Source organism: Mobula birostris, chromosome 27, assembly GCF_030028105.1.
Source record: "Mobula birostris isolate sMobBir1 chromosome 27, sMobBir1.hap1, whole genome shotgun sequence".
NCBI lineage: Eukaryota > Metazoa > Chordata > Chondrichthyes > Myliobatiformes > Myliobatidae > Mobula > Mobula birostris.
The window spans coordinates 19,389,474-19,402,848 of NC_092396.1; the positions used below are offsets into that span (position 1 = coordinate 19,389,474).

The following is a 13,375-nucleotide window of genomic DNA, read 5'->3' on the forward strand; positions in this document are numbered from 1 at the left end:
AATTCTTTGCACTATGCTGCAGAAACAGAATTCACATCATATAAGACAATGTTAACAAACTTGTTTCTGGTGTTGAAACAGATAGTGTTGGAAATTTAGGACGAGGAGTAAGAGGAGGAGATAAAATGGAGAGATATGATGTGAGGTTAAATTGAGGGATGAGGTTGAGGGAACACTGAGTGTGGATGGGATCGAGGCCTCCATTGGTCAGGTCAACCATGGATGCTGCATCCTATCTCAGTACGCAAGCCAGGGCAGTACAATAAGGAGAGCAAGCTGTTGCCCATGCAGCAGGCTACCCCTATCCCTGCAGTTGATGGTTCGAAAGGAATGGCAGAAACCAATACAAATTGGCACCAGTGGCTTCACAGGGGTTGCAGTCATGTTGAACTCAACATTGGACTGTCTTCAGGACTCCAGCTTTGGAATTTTCCTTGCGTTTACTCGTGACGTCTTCATCACGAGTGGGTGTAGCCGCAAGGCCACGAAGGTTTGAGGCCAACGTTTTTCTCCTCATAGATGAGCTGCCAACCCCTAAGCAATTGGTTTTAAGGTGCCAGGGTCCTGCCTTTGCCCTTCTCCTGTCAGTAGAAATGTTAAGGCTAAGCCACCATTTCAAGGCCAGGAGCTGGTCTTGGGTTGTCAGAAGCTACTCAAGACACACACCAATGGGAGCATTTAATAGGCTTGTAGGAGCTTATCCCCACAATCCCCTCGCTATTCCCCTCCTCCAGACCAACTTTAAGGAACTGTGGATGGGATGGATGTGTTAAAACTAGGACAGGTTTGTTGCATTTAACAAACTTTTCATGCTTCTAACAATTTCTGAGCTCTCATACCACTATGTAAGTGAGGACCACACCTTACCTGCCATGGGAGGACACTTTGTGTTTTATCAGAGCGTGTTGTGTTACACTGGAGCAGACTATGCAAACCATAGGCGACAGCATATACAGCTGAGTATACATTGTATGAGATTCTCTTCTCCACATTGTACGATGAAGAGTTTAAGTACTTAGCCCACTGCCAATGACACTCGCTACATCCTTGATCACAAGTGCTTCTGGAGCTGACACACTCTCCCATCTCCAGGTCTGGCATGATCCATGAATTAATGTCGTTCCGAGATTTGTCTAGGAACTCCTTAAAGTGGGTCATTTTCCCTTCCTTAACTGCAATGCCTATAACAGTCCCAATAGTCTCAATATTTGGTATGTTTGCTATCTCCTCCGATAATGAAATAGATTCACTTATGATCCATACTTTGGGAGTAAGTTTTCGAGCCACGACAATACTGAAAAACACATGTGCTATTGAGGGATTGGAAAAGAGGATAGTAACATTAACCGTGGTACTGATATTGTTGATGGTTTGGGTGATGATCTCGGGTGAAGTGGTGATGATACCCTGATATGCAATGCAGATCCCCATTGCTGAGGCCATCTCCACCACTTTGCTGACTGCTTTGTGCCCATATTCATTATCACTACCAATGACAGCAACCCAGTTCCAGCGGAATTCCTGGATCAGCAAAGTCATGGCTTCTGCTTGATTCTTGTCACTTGGAATGGTCCGCAAAAATGATGGGAAACGTATTTTATCACTCAGAATCTCACCAGATGCCAGGTAACTAATCTGCAGAAGCAAAGGGGAATACCTGTATTAATGCAGCTTTTCACCACCAACGAAGCCTTCACTGTGTCAGTTTATCTTGCTCCAAGCAGAAACAGAGAAGGCACATAAATCTGTTTAATAAACAGCAACGACCACAAACACCAGAGGTTCTGCAGATGCTGGAAATCCAGAGCAACACACACACTGAGAGTGGTAATCGTAAAGGAGGGGGGTTTGCTGTGCTGGTTAAAAACAGATGGTGCAATCCTGGTCATATTACGATCGAGGAACGTGTTTGTAGCCCGGATATTGAACTTTTTGCTGTTGGACTCCGGCCATATTATTTGCCAAGGGAAATCTCACATGCAATTGTGGTTGTTGTGTACATCACTCCCTCTACCAACACGACGTTGGCGTGTAACATCATTTACACCGTTGGGCACAGGACTACATTCAGCCAGAGACTCATTCCACCGCGATGCAGCGCTGAGCGTCATGGGAAGTCATTCCTGCCTGTGGCCATCAAACTTTACAACTCCTCCCTTGGAGGGTCGGACACCCTGGGCCAATGGGCTGGTCCTGGACTTATTTCCGTCTGGCATAGTTTACATATTATTATTTGATTGTTTGTGGTTTTGTATCGCTATGTTTCTACTCTGTTCTTGGTAGGTGCAACTGTAACAAAACCTAATTTCCCCCGGGATCAATAAAGTATGTCTATCTATCTATCTATCTAAAATGCTGGAGGATCTCAGCAGGTCAGGCAGCACCTATGGAAAAGAGTAAACAGTCGACATCTCAGTCCTGATGAAGGGTCTCGGCCTGAAACAACAACTGTTCACTCTTTTCCATAGGTGCTGCCTGACCTATGGAGTTGCTCCAGCATTTTGAGTGTGTTGCTCTGGATTTCCAGCATCCACAGACTTTCTTGTGTTTGATATTTCAGAACTCAGCAGGTCAGGGAGCATCAATTTGAGAGGAGAAAACAGTCGTTGTTTCAGGTCGAGACCCTTCATCAGGACCAAATGGCTGACCCAGGCAATCTTCTTTGGCTGCTGCTTAAGTTTTACACAATCTGGTTTACAGCAATAAGGCAACAAATGCTAAAGAGGATTGCCTAGCTCAGCCAAAGGCAGAAGCCACAATATGAGTAGAGAAGGTATGAAATTTGTAATGAGGGTTGAAGACAATATCTTCAGTTTTATGAATACTGGAAGGATTTACAAATTGTTCAAGATTGGATGTCAATAGAGTACTTTGACAGCATAGAGGAAGTGGTGAAATTGTAAGAGGTGGTACAGACTAGAAACTGAGTGTAACGTAGCAGAATGTATTGTACAGTACATTTCAGACCTGCCAGCAGATGTCATTGCGAACATAGAACATAGAACAGTACAGTACATTACAGGCCCTTTGGCCCACAATGTTGTGCCGACCCTCAAACCCTGCTTCCCATATAACCCCCCCCCCACCTTAAATTCCTCTGAAGGGGCAGTGTGTTTCATTTCTGGCCTGAGCTGTATTTGCTGATCTTGGCCTAGGTGGTGGGCAGAGGAAAGTCAATAACGTCTTGACCTAATGTCCTCCCCTTCAAAAGGACCACAACCTTGTCATTGGGTTTGGAGGCTTGTGTGCCTTAATGACCCAGAGAGCTACGTTGGTTGGAGTCAAGGCTTTACGCTTTGGCTCTTGGTAGGGTCATCAATGTCAAAAGGTCAAAGGGTAGAGGCCAAACTATGAATGAGCCACTGGTCCTCCAGGTTTGGGGGTTCAACTCTGGGCTAACAACCCTAAATGGTAAAACAAAGCTGTTATGGAAACAGCAATGAAGAAACTCCTTTGTGATGGTATCCCTTAGTCTCCGCCAGGACTTGCGTGACTGACAGCAGGGAAAACCAAGGGGAAGCTACTGGCATGATGAAGGAATCCCTGAACACCACCAGAGATGGAGAGTCTTCGTTGTTGCCTTAAATGCCTGTCGCGTAACAGGCCGTGAATATCTAATGGTTTCCAAGAATGCTCATGGTCCTCAAATGCAGTTGCGTAAAATGCTCCAACAAATACCTAATTTCTTTAACATAACTAATGGATGCTTCTGTGACAACAAAGAGGGCTTAGACATCTTCAGGAAGGAAGGGTCTTGACCCATTGGGAAAAACTTCACCATAAATGGTTCAGAGGGCAAACTAAAGCAGGAACTTTAAATGAGGAAATGATTATACCGTTCATCTAACCTTTATGGTAATATTGGGGCTGAGAACTTCGACTACTGCAGTTCAAATATTAACAAACATCATGCTCAAACTCACCTGAGGAATGAGGAAGAAACCTAACACTCTAGCAATGATAATAGCTGTATCTGTCGATGGGGGTCCAATAACAGCAATCACCCTGGGCTGATAGGATGTATAATTGTTTAATAACTCCACTTCTGTTCCTTCTTTGGCCAACAGGAATCTGAACATGGCTTGGATGTCCACAACCTCAAGGCAACTGTCAGCAACATCAAAGCCCAGAGTAACGCCTGGCAACAGTTCAGTTGAGTTATTAATTTCCTCAATGGCAAATCTCATCGCTTGGAAAAAGACAAATATCTCTGCCAAGAAAGCAGACCTAAAAGGACATGATTCATTTCAGTTAAACTGTCATTGATAAGAAACAGAGAACTGAGAACAGACCCTTTGACCCACAATATCTGTGCCAACCATGCCAATTTAACTAATCGTATCCTATGGTTTGGCCCCATATGCCACCTAGGCACTAAGGGTTCAGACGACGATCCTATGGTTTACACGTAGTACTGTCCAGGACTGAGCTATAGCTGGCATTATTCCATTGTCATAGTCCAATAAATTCAAGGGAATTGGCAACAAGTTGCATTTTTCAAACCAACAAATTCCACAGTGAGTTGTCCAACTACACATCATCTATATATCGCCATTCCTTGACTATGTGCCCGTCTAAAAGCCTCTTAAATGTTATTACTGCACCTGCTTCCATGACCTCCCTGGCAGATGCTGGGTACCTAGTGGTCCCTGTGTAAAGAAACCTGCCTCCTAAATCTCCTTTGATCTTTCCCCCCTCTTAAAATAGGCCTCTAGTATTTGACTTCTCCAACTTGGGAGAAAGGATCTGACTATCTACCCTATCTGTGCCCCTCGTTCTTTCATATATCTCTATTCGGTCACCACTTCAGCACCTGATACTCCAGAGAAAACAGTCCAAATTTGCCCAGTCTCTCTTTATATCTAATTGCTATCTGGTTCCTGGGAAATAATTTCCACAAGTGTCAGCCATTTGGTCAAGTACTGGGACATGAAAATTGCACGGCCCTAGTCTGTTCAACTATTGATCGTAAACAAAAATGATGTTCTTGGCTAATGTGGGCAACTGTTCTCTACCAATGTGTCTGACAAACATAGTCATGAGGGGAGAAAAACACTCAGTGTTGAAGGGTTTTGGGAACCAAAGGCCCAAAGTCACCTGCTTTTCATAAATACACAGCATTCACTACATGTCTCAAGTTATCAAGCAGACATTTTCCTGAGTTGCTAGAACAATGAATATCTCTATAAAAAATTTGACCCAGTTTTAACCTGAGATGCAAACCTCTAGCAGCTGGATAGTAATGTTACAACAGTCATTACGATTGAATGGCAAGGATCCAAGGGTATGTTCAGCTGCACAAAACAACATCATTCAGGTGGACTGCAGCTGTTGTTATCACTAATCTAAGCAAACTCAGTGTTGTGAGCCTGTTACCTGCCTGGCTAATGTTCAACTCTGAAAAAATCTGCCCGGCGATGTCGAAACATCACGAAACTCCAGACTGTGATCAGAATGTTCTGTCTCCTGCTGGGGTCTTCAGCTCTGCCATGAGAAACCGATACTAAGTTCAGGTAGAGTGAAGGAGACTCCGCAGATGTCAAACCAAAGGGTGAAATAAAGGCGCATGTGGCCTGAAGTGTCATTGCTACTAGAGTCAGCAACAGTTGGACAACTCATGGTGGAATTTGTGGGTTTGAAACGTGCAACTTGTTGCCAATTCCCATTAATTTATCAAGACTCCTGGGAGGGGGGAGAAGATGGCGGTGTGACGACAGCGTGCGGGGCCACTTCGGTGATGAATAACTGTTATCTGTCAAGTAGGGGACTGTGCACTGTATCTGTCAAGTAGGGGACTGTGCACAATCCTGATTTGATGGAGACAGATGTGAGAGCACAGCGGAACATCTGGAAAACTTCTGAAATGTCTGCTTTGCTACCGCTGCTACTGTGTGGTAACCAGAATCTCTGGAGCTGAAGGCCTCGAAATCCTCGGCTTTGCGTGTTTCAGCGGCTGGGGAGAGGTCGAAAGCGCTCGGCAGAGGATGGCGCTCGGGTGGCTGTATTGGAGAGGCTGTTCGGAAGCTCGGAGTTTTCGGACGGATGGATTCAGGGTCAGCTGTGGTCGGCTGCTTCCAAGGTATCGGCAAGTTGACGGTGCCTGAAGGTTTATGGCGGGGAGTTTCTCCCTTTTGCCGCCTGCTATCGGGGACTCGGGAGTCGATCGACTCGGGGACTTTTGAGACTTTATTTACCGTGCCCATGGTTTGTCCTTCATCAAATTATGGTATTGTTTTGCACTGCTGTAACTATATGTTATAATTATGTGGTTCTGTCAGTGTTAGTCTTTGGTTTGTCCTGTTTTCTGTGATATCACTCCGGAGAAACATTGTATCATTTCTTAATACATGTATGCATTTCTAAATGACAATAAAAGAGGACTAAGTGTTCTCATAATTTAATCTAAAAGACTATGACAATGGAATAGTCCGAGCGAAAACTCAGTCCTGGATAGTATACTACATGTAAACCGTCCAACTTTTCCAACTAGAATGCAATCATTCGTAGATCATATGTATAAAAATCTACCCACACCCCCACTTGGATTATAACTAAGTCTCTAACTTGCTTGATTTCATTCATGACAAGGCAGTTATAGTATCTTTCCAAGGATTAGTTCCACATTAGGATATAAATTTATCCAGCTGTTACTTACTTCCCACAGCTGGGCACAACTGGCTCCGATCGATCCACATCTTTAAGTGGGAGTGTGTGAATTGGAAACAGGCCCCCAATCACATATTCTCCCGGTGCGGTTAATATCCTTGTGCATTCTTCTGGGGCGACACTGACGGGCCCCTGTGTTGTGGAGTAAACAAGCAGGGTAAGAAGGAGGTACATTTTTTTCTGCAGGGAATACGAGAGAGAGAAAGTGCTCTCCACACATGGAGGAAGCTGATGCTTGCCATTTCCACTTTTAAAGAATACTGCACGATGGGTGGCGAGAGAGACAGACGATTGTTTGCATGGATTTGCCTAGCACTCGCTGTTTGCTTAAGTTGGGTGCAATGCAGATGCATTCCCGCCTCATCATTAACATCCCCATCACCGACCTTTAGCTGGCCCCATGCATACTCAGGATTGCTGTATTCATGCGGAGTGTTCAGGTGCAAATTAAAATCACGCCCCCACCAGGCATCCCACTCCACCGACCTCCCATAAGACCATAACACATAGGAGCAGAATTAAGCCATTTTGGCCCATCGAGTCTGCTCCGCCATTTCATCATGGCTGATCCTTTTCCCTCCCAACCCCATTTTCCTGCCTCCTCCCTGTAACATTTCATGTCCTGACTGTTCAAGAACCTATCAATCTCCCCCTTAAATATACCCAATGACCTGGCCTCCACAGCCACCTGTGGCAATGAACTCCACAGATTTACCACCCTCTGGCTAAGTAAATTCTTCCTCATCTCCGTCCTAAATAATCATCCTTCTATTCTGATGCTGTGCCCCTGGTCATGAGTATTACAGAAATTTTATTTAAAATATAGTATTAATAAAGGAATGAGGAGGGTCTGGGCACAAAGGTACATTTAAAAGTGTTTTGTACATCCCTTTCTCCTGTAAGTTACAGGCTTGAGTGATGGACGGACCAATGAGGACAAAGAATTCCCTGGAACAGTTGATTCAACCCATAGCCTTCTAACTTGTCTACCGAAACCAGACTCAATTAATTTAGCTTCCAGTACCTAAAGCACCAAGGATGGCTGGCCACCTCATTTCTCTTTTCTTGGCCACTACAATCCCAGCTAAAGTCATGAAGTGGTGATATATTGGGAATGACAGAGGTCTATAGGAGAAATGACATTGTGCCAAAAGCCACAGATGTTCCATAGTTACAATCAAATCTAATCTTCCCCTCACCTCACACCCACCACCTGGTAGTCAAAACAATGAGCAGGCGGCCTGATTGCTTAAAATCCACCCAACTCAATTTCTGAATCCTACCGAAAATCAACAAGACTACACAGGTCTGCTCATACAACACATACCTGATACATTCTGCCGTGAGATGCTTTGGAATTCTGCACAGAAGACGGCTTTTTCCAACATTCCAAGCAGATGACCCCTCCAATCTGGAGCAAATCCTTCTAGTAGAAGGCTAAAAGGAGAAGCCAAACTGGACTGTAAAGCACGTAGATGATACAAATCATCATGTTAAACTGCAGAAAGTCAACCAGTCAGACTGAAAACTACTGCCAATGGATCCTATTAAGTACGGGACAATTAACAAGACAGACCATCCTCCACCGGTTTCTAAGTCGAAGCACATTGTTCCCCAGAAAGTCAAAGTTCAAAGTATATTTATTATCGAGGTATGTACATTATATGCAACCTTGAGATTTGTCTCCTTACAGGCAGCCACAAAACAAAGAAACCCAATAGAACTCATTTTAAAAAATGTCAAATACCCAAAACATACCAAATCGTGTAAACAATAAAAGTAAGCTAATAATGTTCAGAACAGAAGCTCACAAAAGTGAGTCCGCAGCCATGAAGCCAGTCATCACTGCAGCCGATGCAGGAGCCCACTTGTTGCAGGCCGCAGCCTCAGCTCAGCCCAGAGACGAGCAAACCTGACAGAGCAGCGACCCCCTCACCTCCGGCCCCAACACCCTGACCTCGATCTGGCTCGGCACTTGAGTCAGCCAACCCTCGGGTCGTTCCTCACTCTTGGACCTGGGCCGTGTTGCTTTGATAGTCTCTTGGGTTCAGGCCCCACCACCTTGATGCTGTCCCTCCTCAGTTCTGCCGCGTCGAATTGGCTCTAGGTCTGCTCCAGCAATAGCCAAAGATCGACTCCCTTTCCATTGCTAAAACGGCAACATTAGCAGCTAGCTGTAATAATAGATTATCTTCTCCATTTCCAGAATATGCCTGCAGTCATAGATTAAGTGTGAAGGTCTTTTTAACATATCCCAGGGCACACTTAGACCCACAATTTTGAGTCCCCTTTGCTCGTTCTATATCAGGATTATGTTACCATTCTATCTTCTGAAGCAACAAACCCACGGCTGATGTGAAACCACTGTACTCATTCAGCTGTTAACCCAAGAACTGAACTAATGCACTTCAGCTCAGGCCAATGTTAAAAGCGACTATGCTTTGCCTTCGACATCCCCCTCCCCTTCAAATGTCCGAGCTGACAAGAATGGGTATGGTATAGATTTAGCAAAATGATAGTTAGGTATGCTGAGTAACACACACACACACACACAAATGTTGGAGAAGCACAGCAATCCTGATGAAGGGTCTCACCTGAAACGCTGACTGTTAATTCCCCTCCTTAGATGCTGCCTGACCTGCGGAGTTCCCCTGGCGTTTTTTTGTGTGTTAATTTGGATTTCCAGCATTTGCAGACTTGCTTGTGTATATGGCTAAATATGTTTTTCTGATACTTCCGTAGTTTCATGGCAATCACGACAAGTAGTAAACACCTTCACAAAAACTAAACTTACATTTTTTTTTAAATGTACCCACCAAGTGGATTTTAAATTCATGTCTCTAGGCTTATAGATTCTACTCCTGTACCTTAAATAGTCTATCTCCAAAGCCCTCAATTAGACCAGATCATCATTCTAAAGAAGACATTTGCAGGACAATAATAAAAGCCATGAGCAGGCCAAATTGTCAATAAGCATGAACGTATCTTTGGACAGGTACCAGACGTGTAGTCCTCCTGATAACCCATTGTCTTTGACCTGTGAATCAGCAGTGAATGAGTGAAACCAACCAAAGCTTGAACGTCAGCCTCTGATAAGAGTTTGTAGCCATGATGGACTGAATAGTTGTTGGGAAATGTATGATAAAGCATTTTGGTAAAAGGAACAATAGTGCAGACTATTATCTAAATGGGGAGAAAATTCAAACATCAGAGGTGCAGAGGGACTTAGGAGTCCTTGTGCAAGACTCCCAGAAGGTTAATTCACAGGTTGAGTCTGTGGTAGAGAAGGCAAAAGCAATGCTGGCGTTTATTTCAAAGGGAATAGAATTTAAAAGCAAAGAGATAATGCTGAGGTTTTGTAAGACACTAGTCAGGCTGCACTTGGAGTATTGTCAACAGTTTGGGGCCCCGTATCTCAGAAAGGATGTGCTGTCATTGGAGAGAGTCCAGAGAAGGTTCATGAGGATGATTCGGGGAATGAAGGGGTTAACACGTGAGGAGCATTTGGCAGCTTTAGGAATTTAGAAGAATGCAGGGGGGGGATCTCATTGAAACCTACTGAATTTTGAAAGGACTAGATAAGGTGGATGCGGAGAGAATGTTTCCTATGGTGGGAGTATCCAGAACCAGAGGAAACGGCCTCAAAATTGAAGGGTGGCGTTTTAGAATGGGGGTGAAGAGGAATTTTTTTTTTAGCCAGAGTAGTGAATCTGTGGAATGCTGTGCTGCAGACTGCGGTGGAGGCCAAGTCCGTGGGTATATTTAAAGCTGAAGTTAATAGTTTCCTGATTGGTCAGGGCATCAAGGGATATGGTGAGAAGGCAGGTTTTAATTCTCGGCCCAAAACGTCGACTGTACCTCTTCCTAGAGATGCTGCCTGGCCTGCTGCGTTCACCAGCAACTTTGATGTGTGTTGCTTGAATTTCCAGCATCTGCAGAATTCCTCGTGTTCATGAACAAAGCAAATGAGTTTAATGCAAGAAGCATCATGAATGAAGCAGATAAGCTGAGAGCATGGATCAGTACTTAGAGATATGATGCTGTGGCCATTATAGAGACTTGGGTGGTGCAGGGGCAGGAATGGTTACTCAGAGTGCCAGACTTTAGATGTTTCAGAAAGGACAGGGAGGGAGGCAAAAGAGGTGGGGGCATGGCACTGCTGATCAGAGATAGTGTCATGGCTGCAGAAAAGGAGGAACTTATGGAGGGATTGTCTACTGAGTCTCTATGGGTGGAAGTTAGGAACAGGAAGTGGTTAACAACTCTACTGGGTGTTTTTTATAGACCATCCAATAGTAACAGGGACATCAAGGAACAGATAGGGAGACAGATTCTGGAAGGGTGTAATGATAACAGGGTTGTCGTGCTGGGAGATTTTAATTTCCCGAATATTGATTGGCATGTTCCTAGACCAAGGGGTTTAGATAGGGTGGAGTTTATTAGGTGTGTTCAGGAAGGTTTCTTGACACAATATATAGATAAGCCTACAAGAGGAGAGGCTGTACTTGACCTGGTATTGGGAAGTGAACCTGGTCAGGTGTCAGGTCTCTTCTCAGTGGGAGAGCATTTTAGAGATAGTGATCACAACTCTATCTCCTTTGCCATAGCACTGGAGAGGGTTAGGAACAGACAAGTTAGGAAAGCATTTAATTGAAGTAAGGGGAAATATGAAGCCATCAGGCAGGAAATTGGAAATATAAATTGGGAACAGATGTTCTCAGGGAAATGTAAGGCAGAAATGTGGCAAATATTCAGGGGATATTTGAGTGGCGTTCTGCATAGGTACGTTCCAACAAAACAGGGAAAGGATGGTAGGTATAGGAACCGTGGTGTACAAAGGCTGTTGAAAATCTAGTCAAGAAAAAAAGAAAAGCTTACAAAAGGTTCAAAAAACTAGGTAATGATAGAGATCTAGAAGATTATAAGGTTAGCAGGAAGGAGCTTAAGAATTAAATTAGGAGAGCCAGAAGGGGCCATGAGAAGGCCTTAGTGAACAGGATTAAGGAAAACCCCGAGGCATTCTACAAGTATATGAAGAGCAAGAGGATAAGACGTAAGAGTATAGGACCAATCGTGTGACAGTGGAAAAGTGTGTATGGAACTGGAGGAAATAGCAGAGGTGCTTACTGAATACTTTGCTTCAGTGTTCACTACAGAAAAAGATCTTAGCGATTGTAGGGATGACTTACAGAGGACTGAAAAGCTTGAGCATATAGACATTAAGAAAGAGAATGTGCTGGACCTTTTGGAAAGCATCAAGTTGAATAAGTCTCCAGGACCGGATGAGATGTATCCCAGGCTACTGTGGGAGGCGAGAGAGGAGATTGTTGAGCCTCTGGCATTGATCTTTGCATCATCAATGAGGATGGGAGAGGTTCCGGAGGGTTGGAGGGTTGCCGATGTTGTTCCCTTATTCAAGAAAGGGAGTAGAGATAGCCCAGGAAATTATAGACCAGTGAGTCTTACTTCAGTGGTTGGTTAGTTGATGGAAAAGATCCTGAGAGGCAGGATTTATGAACATTTGGAGAGGCATAATATGATTAGAACATAGAACATAGAACAGTACAGCACAGTACAGGCCCTTTGGCCCACAATGTTGTGCCGACCCTTAAACCGTGCCTCCCATATAACCCCCCACCTTAAATTCCTCCATATACCTGTCCAGTAGTCTCTTAATTAGGATTAGTCAGCGTGGCTTTGTCAAAGGCAGGTTGTGCCTTACGAGCCTGATTGAATTTTTTGAGGACATGACTGAACACATTGATGAAGTTAGAGCTGTAGATGTAGTGTATATGGATTTCAACAAGGTATTTGATAAAGTACCCCATGCAAGGCTTATTGAGAAAGTAAGGAGGCATGGGATCCAAGGGGACCTTGCTTTGTGTATCCAGAATTGGCTTGCCCACAGAAGGCAAAGTGTGGTTGTAGACGGGTCATATTCTGCATGGAGGTCGGTGACCAATGGTGTGCCTCAGGGATCTGTTCTGGGACCCCTACTTCTATAAATGACCTGGATGAGGAAGGGGAGGTAAATTTGCTGATGACACAAAGGTTGGGGGTGTTGTGGATAGTGAGGAGGGCTGTCAAGAGGTTACAGTGGGACATTGATAGGATGCAAAACTGGGCTGAGAAGTGGGAGATGGAGTTCAACCCAGATAAGTGTGAGGTGCTTCATTTTGGTAGGTCAAATATGATGGCAGAATATAGTATTAATGGTAAGACTCTTGACAGTGTGGAGCATCAGAGGGATCTTGGGGTCCGAGTCCATAGGACACTCAAAGCTGCTGCGGAGGTTGGCTCCATGGTTAAGATGGCATATGGAGCATTGGCCCTCATCAATTGTGGGATTGAGTTTAGGAGCCGAGAGGTAATATTGCAGCTATATATGACCCTGGTCAGACCCCACTTAGAGTACTGTGCTCATTTCTGGTCACCTCACTACAGGAAGGATGTGGAAACTATAGAAAGGGTGCAAAGGAGATTTACAAGGACGTTGCCTGGATTGGGGAGCACACCTTATGAGAATAGGTTGAGTGAATCCGGCCTTTTCTCCTTGAAGCATCGGAGGATGAGGGGTGACCTGATAGAGGTGTATAAGATGATGAGAGGCATTGATTGTGTGGATAGTCAGAGGCTTTTTCCCAAGGCTAAAATGGCTAACATGAGAGGGCACAGTTTTAAAGTGCTTGGAAGTAGGTACAGAGATGTC

At 44.5% G+C, this 13,375-nt stretch overlaps 1 protein-coding gene across 1 annotated transcript in view; it reads right to left on the minus strand.

The window, feature by feature from the left end:
• tas1r1 (taste receptor, type 1, member 1) overlaps positions 1 to 8,002 on the minus strand; it is a 28,391-nt gene extending 20,389 nt beyond the window's left edge. The window contains exons 1-4 of the mRNA XM_072244762.1: positions 7,994 to 8,002; positions 6,656 to 6,798; positions 3,924 to 4,227; positions 868 to 1,635 (exon numbers count right to left, since the gene is read on the minus strand). Coding sequence (XP_072100863.1) covers positions 868 to 1,635; positions 3,924 to 4,227; positions 6,656 to 6,798; positions 7,994 to 8,002 — 1,224 coding nt within the window. The remainder of the gene's footprint in view (positions 1 to 867; positions 1,636 to 3,923; positions 4,228 to 6,655; positions 6,799 to 7,993) is intronic.
• Positions 8,003 to 13,375: the final 5,373 nt, after the last annotated feature.